This window comes from Hyla sarda, chromosome 3 (genome assembly GCF_029499605.1).
Source record: "Hyla sarda isolate aHylSar1 chromosome 3, aHylSar1.hap1, whole genome shotgun sequence".
NCBI classification, from domain to species: Eukaryota; Metazoa; Chordata; class Amphibia; order Anura; family Hylidae; genus Hyla; species Hyla sarda.
The window spans coordinates 341,125,726-341,140,067 of NC_079191.1; the positions used below are offsets into that span (position 1 = coordinate 341,125,726).

At 40.7% G+C, this 14,342-nt stretch overlaps 1 protein-coding gene across 1 annotated transcript in view; it reads right to left on the reverse strand.

Moving 5' to 3' along the window:
* LOC130362620 (proton-coupled folate transporter-like) overlaps positions 1-14,342 on the reverse strand; it is a 752,995-nt gene that overhangs the window by 330,256 nt on the left and 408,397 nt on the right. Inside the window, exon 2 of the mRNA XM_056567415.1 lies at positions 8,836-8,957. Within this exon, the coding sequence (XP_056423390.1) occupies positions 8,836-8,937 (102 nt within the window). The 5' untranslated portion in view covers positions 8,938-8,957. The remainder of the gene's footprint in view (positions 1-8,835; positions 8,958-14,342) is intronic.

The window sequence follows — 14,342 nt, forward strand, 5'->3', positions numbered from 1 at the left end:
CAGTATTAAAGGAATACAGTGGGGCAAAAGTATTTAGTCAGCCACCAATTGTGCAAGTTCTCTCACTTAAAAAGATGAGAGAGGCCTGTAATTTTCAACATAGATATACCTCAACTATGAGAAACATAATGAGAAAAAAAATCCATAAAATCACTATGCCTGATTTTTTAAGAATTTATTAGCAAATTATGGTGGAGAATAAGTATTTGATCAATGACAAAAGTTAATCTCAATACTTTGTTAAATACCCTTTGTTGGCAATGTTAGAGGTCAAATGTTTACTGTAAGTCTTCACAAGTTTTTCACACACTGTTGCTGGTATTTTTGCCCATTCCTCCATTCAAATCTCCTCTAGAACAGTGATGTTTTGGGGCTGTTTCTGGGCAACACAGACTTTCAACTTCCTCTAAAGGTTTTCTATGGGGTTGAGATCTGGAGACTGGCTACGCCACTCTGGGACCTTGAAATGCTTCTTACAAAGCCACTCCTTAGTTTCCGTGGCGGTGTGTTTGGGATCATTGTCATGCTGAAAGACCCAGCCACGTTTCATCTTCAATGCCCTTGCTGATGGAAGGAGGTTTTCACTCAAAATCTCATGATACATGGCGCCATTCATTCTTTCCTTTACATGGATCAGTCGTCCTGGTTCGTTGGCAGAAAAGATCCCAAAAAAACAGCCCCCATGCTTCACAGTAGGTATGGTGTTCTTTGGATGCAACTCAGCATTCATTCTCCTCCAAACACGACGAGTTGTGTTTTTAACAAAAAGTTCTACTTTGGTTTCATCTGACAATATGACATTCTCCCAATATGCTTCTGTATCCAATTTGCAATTGCAAACTTCAGACAGGCCCGGACATGTACAGGCTTAATCAGGGGGAAATGTCAGGCACTGCATGATTTGAGTCCCTGGCAGCGTATTGTGTTACTGATGATAGCCTTTGTTACTTTGGTCCCAGCTCTCTGTAGGTCATTCACAAGGTCCCCCCATGTGATTCTGGGATTTTTCTCACCGTTCTTGTGATCATTTTGAGGTCTTGCATGGAGCCCTAGATCGAGGGAGATTATCAGTGGTCTTGAATGTCTTCCATTTTCTAATAATAGCTCCCAAAGTTTATTTCTTCACACCAAGCTGCTTGTCTATTGCAGATTCAGTCTTCTGAGCCTGGTGCAGGTCTACAATTTTGTTTCTGGTGTCCTTCGACAGCTCTTTGGTCTTGGCCATAGCGGAGTTTGGAGTGTGACTGTTTGAGGTGGTGGACAGTTGTCTTTTATACTGATAACAAGTTCAAACAGGTGCCATTAATACAGGTAACGATTGGAGGACAAAGGAGACTCTTAGAGAAGAAGTTACAGGTCTGTGAGAGCCAGAAATCTTGCTTGTTTGTAAGTGACCAAATACTTATTTTTACCATAATTTGCAAATAAGGTCTTTAAAAATAAGACAATGTGATTTTATGGATTTTTTTCTCTCATTATTTTTTGTTGAGGTATACCTATGATGAAAATTACAGGCCTCTTTCATCTTTTTAAAGGGGTACTCCAGTATTTGTTAATTACTTCTATTAAAAAATCTTAATCCTTTAAGTATTTATTAGCTGCTGAATACTACAGATGAAATTCTTTTCTTTTTGGAACACAGAGCTCTCTGCTGAATCACGAGCACAGTGCTCTCTGATGACATCTCTGCCCATTTTAAGAACTGTCCAGAGTAGTAGAAAATCCCCATAGCAAACATATGCTGCTCTGGACAGTTTCCAAAATGGACAGAGATCTCAGCAGAGAGCACTGTGCTTGTGATGTCAGCAGAGAGCACTGTGTTTAAAAAAGAAAATAATTTCCTCTGTAGTATTCAGCAGCTAATAAGTACTGGAAGGATAAAGACTTTTTAATAGAAGTAATTTACAAATCTGTTTAACTTTCTGGCATCAGTTGATTAAAAAAAAAAAAAAAAAAAGGTTTCCACCGGAGTACCCCTTTGGCTGGCTAAATACTTTTTTGCCCCACTGTAGAAAAATAGGGACTGAAAATTCGCCATATGCCATATTTTGCGGAATTCAATAAGGCTCATAGAAGTAAACAGCATAGAAGAAACACAGTTACACACACTCACCACTAGGTGTCAATTGTCTGACTCCGCTTCAACTGCTCACACGGACATCACCAGCTCCAGACCTGATGCAGGGCACTCATAGGCGACTGCCGGCGGTTCTGCGCTGTGTGCGCTTCCTCTGGCCTCAACCCCCCTGGATGTAAATGTACGTTATGGTGCCGTGGTACTTAATGCTCCATGACGTTCATTTTCTCCATGCCGTACATAAAAAGTGTAAAAAAAATAACTAAAAAAATGTAAGAAAGTAAATAAAATGTGAAAAATACCCTCCCCCAATAAAAATGTAAAACATCCCTTTTTCCCATTTTACCATCAAAAAGCATAAAAAAAATGTATAAACGTATTTGGTATCACCGCATGTATAAATACTCGAACTTTCAAAATATAATGTTAATTATGCTGTATGGTGAATGACGTAAACGTAAAAAAAATGTTATGCTTTTTTGTCACATTTTATAAAAAAAAAAAAAAAATTATAAAATAATGTATTAAAAGTTTTATATAAGTAAATGTGGTATAAAAAAAGGTACAGATCATGGCAGAAAAAAATGAGCCCCCATACTGCCGCTTATATGGAAAAATTAAAAAGTTAGAGGTCATCAAAATAGAGAAATTTTAAAAGTACTAATTTGGTTAAAACTTTTGAGATTTTTTTTAAAGCGGTACAATAATAAAAAAAAGGATGTAATCATGGGTATCATTTTAGTTGTACTGATGCACAGAATAAAGAGAACAAATCATTTTCATCTAAATTGTACAGAATGAAAACGAAACCTTCCAAAATTTGTAAAATTGGGGTTTTCTTTTCAATTTTGCCACACAAATGGCATTTTTTTGGTTGTGTCATACATTTCATGGTAAAATGAGTGATGTAATTACAAAGGACAACTGGTCGCACAAAAAACAAGCCCTCATACTTAATATAAAAGAGTTAAGATCTTTAGAGGGTGAGAAGGAAAAAACAAAAATGCAAAAATAAAATTGCCTGGTCCTTAATGCCAAAATGGGCTTGGTCCTTAAAGGGGTACTCCCATGGAAAACTTTTTTTTTTTTAATCAACTGGTGCCAGAAAGGTAAACAGATTTGTAAATTACTTCTATTAAAAAAAATCTTAATCCTTTCAATAATTATCAGCTGCTGAAGTTGAGTTGTTGTTTTCTGTCTGGCAACAGTTCTCTCTGCTGATCAGTGCCGCGCGCTATTAGCCACGTGTCCCGGCCGTTGTTAGAGGCTGGGCCCGACCCGCTTTGGCCCCATGTTATAGAACGGGAGCGGACTCAGGACTTACAGGTACGCCCTGAGTCCTTAGGGGGTTAAATTAAATCATCCTTCCAACTACAATAGGGAGGCAGTGTGAAGACGTGGACCATTATTTCATATTGGGTTGTGTTTGGGGGCCAAACTACATGGGGCAATGGGGGGGGGCTTTACTTCTATATGGGGTACTTTGTGGGGGCTCACTCTGTGGGGACTACTATATATGGCAAATGTAAGTGGGGCAGTATGAGGAGTCTTACTAATATTTGGAGTGTGAAGAGTCTTACTAATATTTGGAGCCAGTGTGGGGGTCTTACTAATATTTAGGGGAGTATGGAGGCATTCCCACTATATAGGTCAGTTTGGGGGATCTCACAACTATATGGGCAGTTTTACCTGACTACAATGTGATGGCAATGTGGGGGGACCTTACTTTTATATGGGGAAGTTTTGGGGGGGGGGCTTACTACATGGAGCAGTGTGAGTAACCTTACTACTATATAAGTGTAACGGCAGGTGGTGTGGATCAACTATACCTGTTGTGGACGATGGTGTGAGCCATACCAGGGAGTGGAGTCTAAGGAGCTGCTGCTTTTCACCAGAGCCCTCCACAAAGCGGGATTGAATTGCTGTGCAAGGCAGCTCCCAGGTCGCTACCCCTGGCATGACTCGTCCACAAAGGCTGCTGAGGAGATGCGTGGCACAGAAGAGATGAGATGGAGTTGTAGTGAGGGACTGGCAGGAGGTCAGGACTGGCGGCATTGTAGCAAGGTCAGGTCATGTAGCAAGCGGTCAGAGGACAGGTTGCACAGGAGCAAGGTCAGGGAACGGAGCTGAAGGAACTGGTATACGGAATAGCAGAACAAACAGGAGGTACGCTTTCTCTAAGGCAGCAAAGCACAAAGATCCGGCAAGGGTTAAAGGAAGTGCAGACATATAAAGGGTCCGGAAACAAGGACCAATTAGTGGCGTACTGGCCCTTTAAATTTCAGCGAGCCAGTGCACATCCCCGCCTGCAGGCAGGAAGAACAGCTTAGACACAGGGACGACGGGGAAGGTAGCGGGCAGTGGGCTTGGATCGCAGCGGCGAATCGCAGTGCAGACCGCAGGGGCAGCGGAGAAGTAGTGTGTGACATGCTGGCCGCGGTATGACTCCTTACAATAAGGCAGTGTGAGGGGTTTACTACGCTTTAGAACTTAGAATTTAAGTGTTTTTATTCCAAAAGTTTTCATGGCATTTACATTTAAAAGAGTACATCATAAAGATTAGCATCACATCCTCTACCCATGTTACTATCAGATAAAAAAATATTGAATATATGACAGAACAGCTTTATAACAAAGTAAAAATATTTGGCAACAATAAAACAAGATAATGAAGATATATTACTAGATGTTAAAGGGGTTATCCAGGAATAGAAAAACTCAGTTAATTTCCTTCTGTTTCCAGGTTGGATTTGGTTTTACAACTTGTCTCTTTTCACTTCAATGGAATTGAGCTGCAGAACTCCACCAAACCTGGAGACAGACGGGGAGCGTTTTTTTGATAGAAAGTAGCTTTGTTTTTCTATTCATGGATAGCGCCTTTAACTTTGCACAATATATTAAATATCAGTTAAAGATGAATGTTGGCTTTGAAATAAGCAAAGTTGTTGGCTGTGTAAGCTAACAGCACACTTACTGTCATGTAAACAGTAGCACCTATAAACTGTGCCTGTCATTGCTTTATTCCTCTGTATTTTTCCTTGCCACTCCTACTAAATCATATAATTTTTATTGATGGAGCCATTCAGTCTCTATGGAAAAATTTTGACCTTTTGCTTTTTCGGTAAAGTTAAAGTGATCTCATTGACTTAACTTATTTGGTTTACAGATGACATTTTTTAGCGGATTACTATTTCAACATGTTGTTAATAAATCTTATTGTAATGACTGCAATGTGCATGCATACTGAAGGTTACTGATACAATTACAGCCATGTAAACAGTAGCATTTGTGAACTGTGTACGCCACCAGTTTTATTCCTCTGTGGTTTCCTTACCACGCCTGTTAAATCATATCTTGGGTCTTACTATCTCACTATTCTTTGTGGCATTAAGCCTTTATAGAAATGTTTGACCTTTTCCTTTCTCAATGAAAGAAAAATAATCTCAAGATTGTATTAGTACAATGAATGCTACAGTCTGATTTCACTTATTTGGTCCAGAGATGACATTTAGCCCATTGTTATTTCCACATCTTACTAATGAAATGTCATTGTGAGAACCTATGTAAATTGTGACTGAATATAGGTTGTGAGTTGTACAGAGCAATACAGCATTCATACAGATGGACTGTGGGACCTGGTTTACACAGCATTTTTTCTTGGTGTAATTTTCCTGGTGTAAAACTGAAGGCGCATTTTATGCAGTCTTAATTTTGCGAGCGCAGCTTTCTTTTGTGCCCGTATTTTTCCCTAACGTTACTTTTCATCTATAGCTTTTGTTAAAATTTTGCCTAAACCTGGCCTTCTTGTCAATAGTCACCTGCACATCATTATAAAAGCAATGCCCCAAACATTCCAGCACCATGTGATTTGCTGAGCTCAAAAATTCATTTTCCAAAAAAAGAGCACCTTTAAAAAAAATAGCAATTTGCAAAAGAAAAATGGGTCACTTTTATAGTCTGTGTGCGCAATCACTTTTCCATAGACTTACATAGAGCATATTATTGCGGACATAAAAACATGAACAGAGCCTTGCAATACTTCTGTAGGCTTCCATTCTTGTAAAGGTAGTTATCTTTTGTTTTCCATATAAACAGAGGTAGGAGGAAGCATTTCTTGCCTTTGTGCCCTTTTAATGTATTTCGCAACTCATTTCATAAAAAATTTTGTATGTGTCATTTGTGGCCCATTTTTAAATGTAGCTGTTTTGCAACCACTTATTGACTGCATTATGTGCAAAACCACTGGCTTATATCAATAGTCTTTAAAGGGGTACTCTGGCGCTAAGACATCTTATCCGCTATCCAAAGGATAGGGGATAAGACGCCTGATCGCAGGGGTCCCGCCTCTGGGAAACCCTGTGATCTTCCTCACCGCACCTCGTTAGAATCAGCCCCCGGAGCGTGCTCACTCCCGGTCTGATTACTGGCAATCACGGGGACGGAGCACTGTTATGTCACGGCTCCGCCCCGTATGACGTCAAGCTCCGCCTCCTCAATGCAAGCCTATGGGAGGGGGCGTGACCTCCATAGGCTTACATTGTTGGGGTGGAGCGTGACATCACGCAGGGGCGGAGCTGTGACATCACTATGCTCCATCCCAGTGATCTCCAGTAATCAGACCCGGAGCGAGCACGCTCCGGGGTCTGATTCTAACGGGGTGTGGCATGGAAGATCACGGGGGTCCCATGCGGATAAGATGTCTTAGTGCCAGAGTACCCCTTTAAAGACTACTGATATTATCCATTTTTTTTAACTAGGTTTTTGTCAACACAAGGTTTACCTTTTAGTCCTTTTCTAACCTGCACTTTGACAGCCTGCTTTAACCCCTTAACAACCATGGACGTATATTTATGTCCTTGGCCGGCTCCAGCGATATAACGCGGGGTCACGCGGCGACCCCGTTTCATATCGGGTCAGTCGCAGCATGTATCTGATGCCGGGACCCGGGGCTAATAGCGCGTGGCAGCGATCGCGGTGCCGCATGCTATTAACCCCTTAAACGAAAGTGAAAGCTGCCCAGCTGCTCAGCGAGGCTGATCGGGTCCACCGCAGGGAAAATGCGGTGTCCCAATCAGCTGGGACACGAGCGGAGGTCATCTTACCTGCCTCCGGCGTTTCCCCTCGGCGATTGATTGGTCCAAGCCTGAGATGCAGGCTTGAGCAATCGACCGCCGATAACGCTGCTCATTGCAAAGCTGTGGCTTTGCAGTGAACAGTGCTGGCAATCAGTGTGTGCAGTGTGATAGGTCCCTATGGGAGCTATAACACTGCAAAAAAAAGTTTAAAAAAAAAGTTACTAAATGTGATTTAACCCTTTCCTTAATAAAAGTTCAAATCACCTCCCTTTTCCCATAAAAAAACACCATGTAAATAAAAATAAATATAAACATATGTGGTATCGCCACGTGCGTAAATGTCCAAACTATAAAAATATATCATTTGGCTTACGTGCAAAAAAATTCCAAAGTCCAAAATAACGTATTTTTGGTCGCTATTTATATAGCTTTTTACCAAAACATGTACTGCGTAGAAATGGAAGCCCCCAAAAGTTACAAAATTGCGTTTTTCTTCAATTTCATCGCACAATGATTTTTTTTTTCTGTTTCGCCATATATTTTTGGGTAAAATTACTGATGTCACTGCAAAGGAGAATTGATGGCGCAAGAAATAAGCCATCATATGGATTTTTAGGTGCAAAATTGAAAGGGTTATGATTTTTAAAAGGTGAGGAGGAAAAAACAAAAGTGCAAAAACAGAAAAACCCGTAGTCCTTAATGGGTTAAAATAGTTTTAAGTAGTACAGGCTATCCTAAACAGCACTAAAATTAAGGTGATGGCTGCTGCATATTAATGATGAAGTAATTTGGTCTCTAGGGGGAAGGCCACGTGCTCCTCCTTCTTTCATATAAAGGGTCAGTGCGCACATTGGTTATTTTTCCCCAACTTATCTATGTTGGGCATTGCCATTTTAGGGTCTTTTCACACGTACAGAATCCTGTGCAGATTTGATGCACAGGATTTGATGCACAGAATTTGAAACTGTGTACAGTAATTTAGTTTACATTAAAATCTGCAACGTAAAATCCTGCACATCAAATCCTGCGCATCAAATCTGCACAGGATACTGTATGTGTAAATGGACCATTAAGGGGGTTCTACACAATATCTGGTGCCTAAACATTGTAAGTTCCTTGTGTTGCTGCTTCCTACCCTCCTCTGACAGAATCTTTGGCTTTTACATGGCTTACTTCTGGATGTGTAAGGATAATCCAGTTCTGTCATAAAGTTCAAGTGTCTAAAAAAAATTGTAACATACACAAAAGGTAGACATATAACCCAAAGGGTAAATATTTTCTCATGTATTAATTAATTTGTCATTTAACTTGTTTGTTACTTTAATAAAGTATTAACCTGTAATATGTTGGTTATAGATAAGCAAACATTCTTCTACTTTTTCTTATTATTATTATCATCAATTTTATTATTATTATTGTTATTATTATTATTAATGTTTACTAAATATAACAATTTAGGTGGCCTATTAAAAAATGTTGACACTGTATTCAGGATACGATGTGATGAGTGGAATGTCTAAAATCAAATATTTAAAAACAAATGAAATAAATCATTTTTTTAAATGTATGTAATTGAATTGAAGAAGAAAAAACATACTGTATGTTGCATTGAATGACATTATATTGCCTAAATAACCTTGTTATTGTATATATTGTAAAAGTTAGGAAATTGATTCATCTTACCTTATTTAAAATGAGCTGTTGGTAGGCTGGTGTTTGGAGGAATATTCCCGTCATAAAGAGAAAGAGCACAGGCTCCACTGTTATTATTGATCGTAAGTTCATTGTCTGCTGCCCAAGAGCTTCTAAATATAAAGGACGACTATTAACAGCAGAACACTGAAACTGAGTGACTATGCAGTGTATATGGAGGCATAAAAGTTAGCATGTCACAATATTATCAATAGTGTTCAGATATGTTGCAGTACATTACACCTATGTTTAATACTTATGATACAGTCTTGAGTTGTTACGTTGCTTTCTGTATATATGTGAGGAAAAAACACGGAACTAGAAACTTCCTCCTCCAGATCTCCCATGCACTTTAACTGGAGGTCAAAGGGTGAAGACAGCTTTTATCAGTTTCACTCTCATGAGACTCTTATACGTGTGTGTTTGTGTGTTTGCATTTTCATTTATTTCACATACACACATAGAGCATTTCTAGTTCATTGAACACTGTGTGTAGAGGTTGTCTTGGTTAGCAAGAACATTTACAAATAAACTATTAGGAAATTCATAGTTAAGAGAAAATTATCTAATATGAGCAAGGGTGTGTACATAGCCACAAACAAATCATTAATGGGGTACTCCACTGGGAATTATTATCTTAAATGAACTGGTGCCAGAAAGTTAAACAGATTTGTAAATTACTTCTATTAAAAAATCTTAATCATTCGAGTACTTATCAGCTGATGTATGATCCAGAGGAAATTCTTTTATTTTTGAATTTCCTATCTGTTTGACCACAGTGCTCTCTGCTGACACCTCTGTCCATTTTAGTAACTGTCCAGAGTAGGAGCAAATTCCCATAGCAAACCTATCCTGCTCTGGACTGTTTCTGATATGGACAGATGTATCAGCATAGAGCACTGTGGTTAGACAGAAAGGAAATACCTGTTAGATAGTACTGGACATGCTTAGGAGGCCACCATCACACGCAGGTAAAGATACTATATTATGAACTACACTAACTTTAACCCCTTAACGACGCAGGATGTAAATGTACGTCCTAGTGAGGTGGTGCTTAACGCACCAGGACGTACATTTACGTCCTATGCATAACCGCGAGCATCGCAGTGATGCTCGCGCCATGCGTGGCAGGTCCTGGCTGCTGATAGCAGCCAGGGACCCACCTGTAATGGCGGACATCCGCGATCACGCGAATGTCCGCCATTAACCCCTCAGATGCCGTGATCAATACAGATCACGGCATCTGCAGGATCGCGGTACTTTGAATGGATGATCGGATCGCTCACAGCGCTGCCGCGGCGATCTGATCATCCAGCATGGCGGATGGAGGTCCCCTCACCTTGCTCCGGCCGTCTCCCGGGGTCTTCTGCTCTGGTCTGCGATCGAGCAGACCAGAGCAGAAGATGACCGATAACACTGATCAGTGCTATGCCCTATACAATAGAATGATTGCTATAAATAGTCCCCTATGGGGACTATTAAAGTGTAAAAATAAAAGTAAAAAATGAAAGTATAAAAACATTTAAAAAAAAACCCTCTCCAATAAAAACCTAAATTGTCCCATTTTCCCTATTTCACCCCCAAAAAGTGGAAAAAAAAAATATTTTATATACATATTTGGTTTCGACACATGCGTAAATATCCCAACTATAAAAATTTTATGTTAATGATACCGTACGGTGAACGATGTGAACGTAAAAAAAAAAAAAAAAGAAAAGTCCAAAATTGCTGCTTTTTTACAACATTTTATTCCCCAAAAAATTATAAAGTATTAAAAGTTTTATATAAGCAAATATGGTATCAGTAAAAAGTACAGATCACGGCGCAAAAAATGAGCCCTCATACCGCCACTTATATGGGAAAATGAAAAAGTTATAGGTCTTCAAAATAGGGGGATTTGAAACGTATTAATTTGGTTAAACAGTTTGCAATTTTTTTTAAGTGCAACAGTAAAAGAAAAGTATATTATCAAGGGTATCATTTTAATTGTATTGACCCAAAGAATAAGAATAAAGAACTCTCCTTTTTTACCGTAAATTGTACAGCGTGAAAATGAAACCTTCAGAAATTTGCAAAATTGCGGTTTTCGTTTTAATTTCCCCACAAAAATAGTATTTTTTTTTGTGCCATACATTTTATGATAAAATGAGTGATGGCATTACAACGGACAACTGGTCGCGCAAAAAACAAGCCCTCATATTAGTCTGTGGATGAAAATATAAAAGAGTTATGATTTTTTGAAGGCGAGGAGGAAAAAACGAAAAAGTAAAAATAAAATTGTCTGCGTCCTTAAAGGGGTACTCCGGTGGTTAAGATTTATGGCTATAGTGCATCTTCTTTTAATGCTCATGTTTTTTGCAATTGACATGTATTATATGTTTGTGTAGCATATGTCTTTCTTTCTTACCTGTTTGTGGGCCAGGAAGTTCTGTAGTTCTGTGTTGGATCTCTTACGGTTGTCCACATGTTAGGATTAGGCTGTGGACAACATGTCATGGCTTTTTTTTTCTCTGTTCTTTCAGAACTGCATGAGAGAGATAAGCCACGCCCCCTCATCTCCCCCTCCTGGAGGATGCAGGTGTGCATGAGAGAAAGAAGACAGAGCAGGGGGAGAGAGAGGACATACACAGCTCCTCATCTCCCCTCCCCCTGCTTTGTCTTCTCAGGACGCAGGTCTGCACTGAAAGAAGACAGAGAAGATAAGAGTGTTATCTGAAGGGGAGGATAACAAAGTGCACGGGCTGGGGATGTATAGACTGCAGGGAAATAAATCTCGGACTGGGGATGATTTCTATGTGTGAAGGAGGTGGGGGGGACGACTCCTGAATGACACATGCTGGGAGTTGTAGTCCCTGTTATGTGTGTGTATGCTAGTGTTTACAAACCAGTGTGCCTCCAGCTGTTGCAAAACTACAATTCCCAGCATGCCTGGACAGACTTTGGGCATGCTGGGAGTTGTAGTTTTGCAACAGGTGGAGGCACACTGGTTGGGAAACACTGTCCTAACCTATTCAGCATACACATCATGTTACACCAGTGATTCCAAACCAGTGTGCCTCCAGCTGTTGTAAAACTACAACTCCCAGCATTCCCTGACAGTATTTGGGCATGCTGGGAGTTGTAGTTTTGCAACAGCTGGAGGCACACTGGTTGGGACACACTGTCCTAGCCTATTCAGCATACACATCATGTTACACCAGTGTTTCCAAACCAGTGTACCTCCAGCTGTTGTAAAACTACAACTCACAGCATTCCCTGACAGTATTTGGGCATGCTGGGAGTTGTATTTTTGGATCAGCTGGAGGCACACTGGTTGGGAAACACTGTCCTAGCCTATTCAGCATACACATCATGTTACACCAGTGTTTCCAAACCAATGTGCCTCCAGTTGTTGTAAGACTACAATTCCCGGCATTCCTTGACAGTCTTTGGACATGCTGGGAGTTGTAGTTTTGCAACAGCTGGAGGCACACTGTTTGGGAAACACTGTTCTAGCCTAATCAGTATATTACAAACAAAGTGCATTGTTTCCCAACCAGGGTGTCTTCAGCTGTATCAAAACTACAACTCCCAGCATGCCCGGACAGATTTTGGCTGTCCAGGCATGCTGGTGGTAGTAGTTTTGCAACACCTGGAGGCACCTTGGTTGGGAAACACTGGTGTGTGCCCTATAGAGGTGTGGTGAACTACAACCCCCAGGAGACTACAGAGGCAGCATGCTGGTGTTATACCACAGACTGAAGACTCTTGAATGGCACATGCTGGGAGTTGTAGTCCCTTTTGTGTGTGTATGCCAGTGTATCCCAACCAGGGCTGATTATATTAGTGTGCTGTGTATAAAGGGGGCCGACCCGGGAAAATAGTCGGAGGGGTAAAGGGCGGAACAAACAAAAAATAAAGGAGCCGCCCCAAACAAGCAAGGCATGTGGCATGCTGGGATTTGTAGTGTTCAGCACAGCAAGAAACAGGAAATAGAAGCAAAGATAGGAAAACAAAGTGGGGGATAAAAAGACAACAAAGAACGGAAATAGAGTTGCCTAAACAACAAGAATAGAAATGAAACAAAACAAATAGGGTAAGTCAAAAATGGAAAAACACGTTGACCACCGGAGTACCCCTTTAAGGCCCAAATAGGCTTCGTCCTTAAAGGAGTACTCTAGTGCAGAGTATTCCTGTTCTGTCCTGCCCGCGCTGCAAAATAAATGAAAATGAACCATCACTCACCTTCCTGATCACCAGCTGATCGGTCCTCCGGTCCATCTCCTTCATACTTCCGGGTATAATGAAGCGTCACATGGCGCTCAGCCTATCGCCGGCCGAGGCAGAAGATCGCAGCGGCCGGCGATAGGCTGAGCGCCATGTGACGCTTAACCCGGAAGTATGAAGGAGATGGACCGGAGGACCGATCAGTTGTAGTGGCGCTCCGCGGGAACCCAGGAAGGTGAGTGATGGTTCATTTTCATTTATTTTGCAGCCTAGGCAGGATGGAGCAGGAATACTCTGCACTAGAGTACTCCTTTAAGGGGTTAAAGCACCTGCAGCACAGTTAAATAAAAATAATTCCTGGAATACCCCTTTAACCCCTTAACAACAATGGACATAAATGTACGTAATGGGGCCATGGTACTTAACGCACCATGATGTACATTTACGTGTCGCCATGACCGCGAGTGCCGGACAGGTGCTGGCATCATGCGCGGCAGGTCCCGGCTGCTATCAGCAGCCAGAAACCTGCTGGTAATGGCGGACATCCACGATCACGCGGATATCTGCCATTAACCCCTCAGATGCTGTGATCAATACAGATCATGGCATCTGCGGCAGTGCGGTACTTTGAATGGATGATCAGATCACCCACAGCGCTGTCGTGGGAATCCGATCATCCACCATGGCAGCTAGAGGTCCCCTCACCTGGCTCCGGCTGTCTCCCGGGGTCTTCTGCTCTGGGCCGAGATCGAGCAGACCAGAGCAGAAGATCACTGATAACACTGATCAGTGCTATGCTCTATGCATAGCACTGAACAGAATTAGCAACAAAATGATTGCTATAAAGAGTCCCCTATTGGGACTATTAAAGTGTAAAAACATTTTTAAAAAAATTTAAAATAAAAAAGTTAAAAAATTTGAAAAATCCCCTCCCCCAATAAAAAAGTAAAATGTCTGTGTCTTCCCATTTTACCCCAAAAAAGCGTAAAAAAATGTATACACATATTTGGTATTGCTGCGTGCATAAAAGTCTGAACTATTAAAATATAATGTTAACTATACCGTACAGTGAACGGCGTAAACGTGAAAAACTAAAAAATGTCCAAAATTGCTGCTTTTTTGTCACATTTTATTCCCAAAAAAAATTAATAAAAAATGTATAAAAAGTGAAACCTAAGCAAAAATGGGACTGATAAAAACTACAGATCATGGTGCAAAAAATGAGCCCCCATACCGCCCCATATATAGAAAATTGAGAAAGTTATAGGTGGTCAAAATAGGGCAATTTCAAA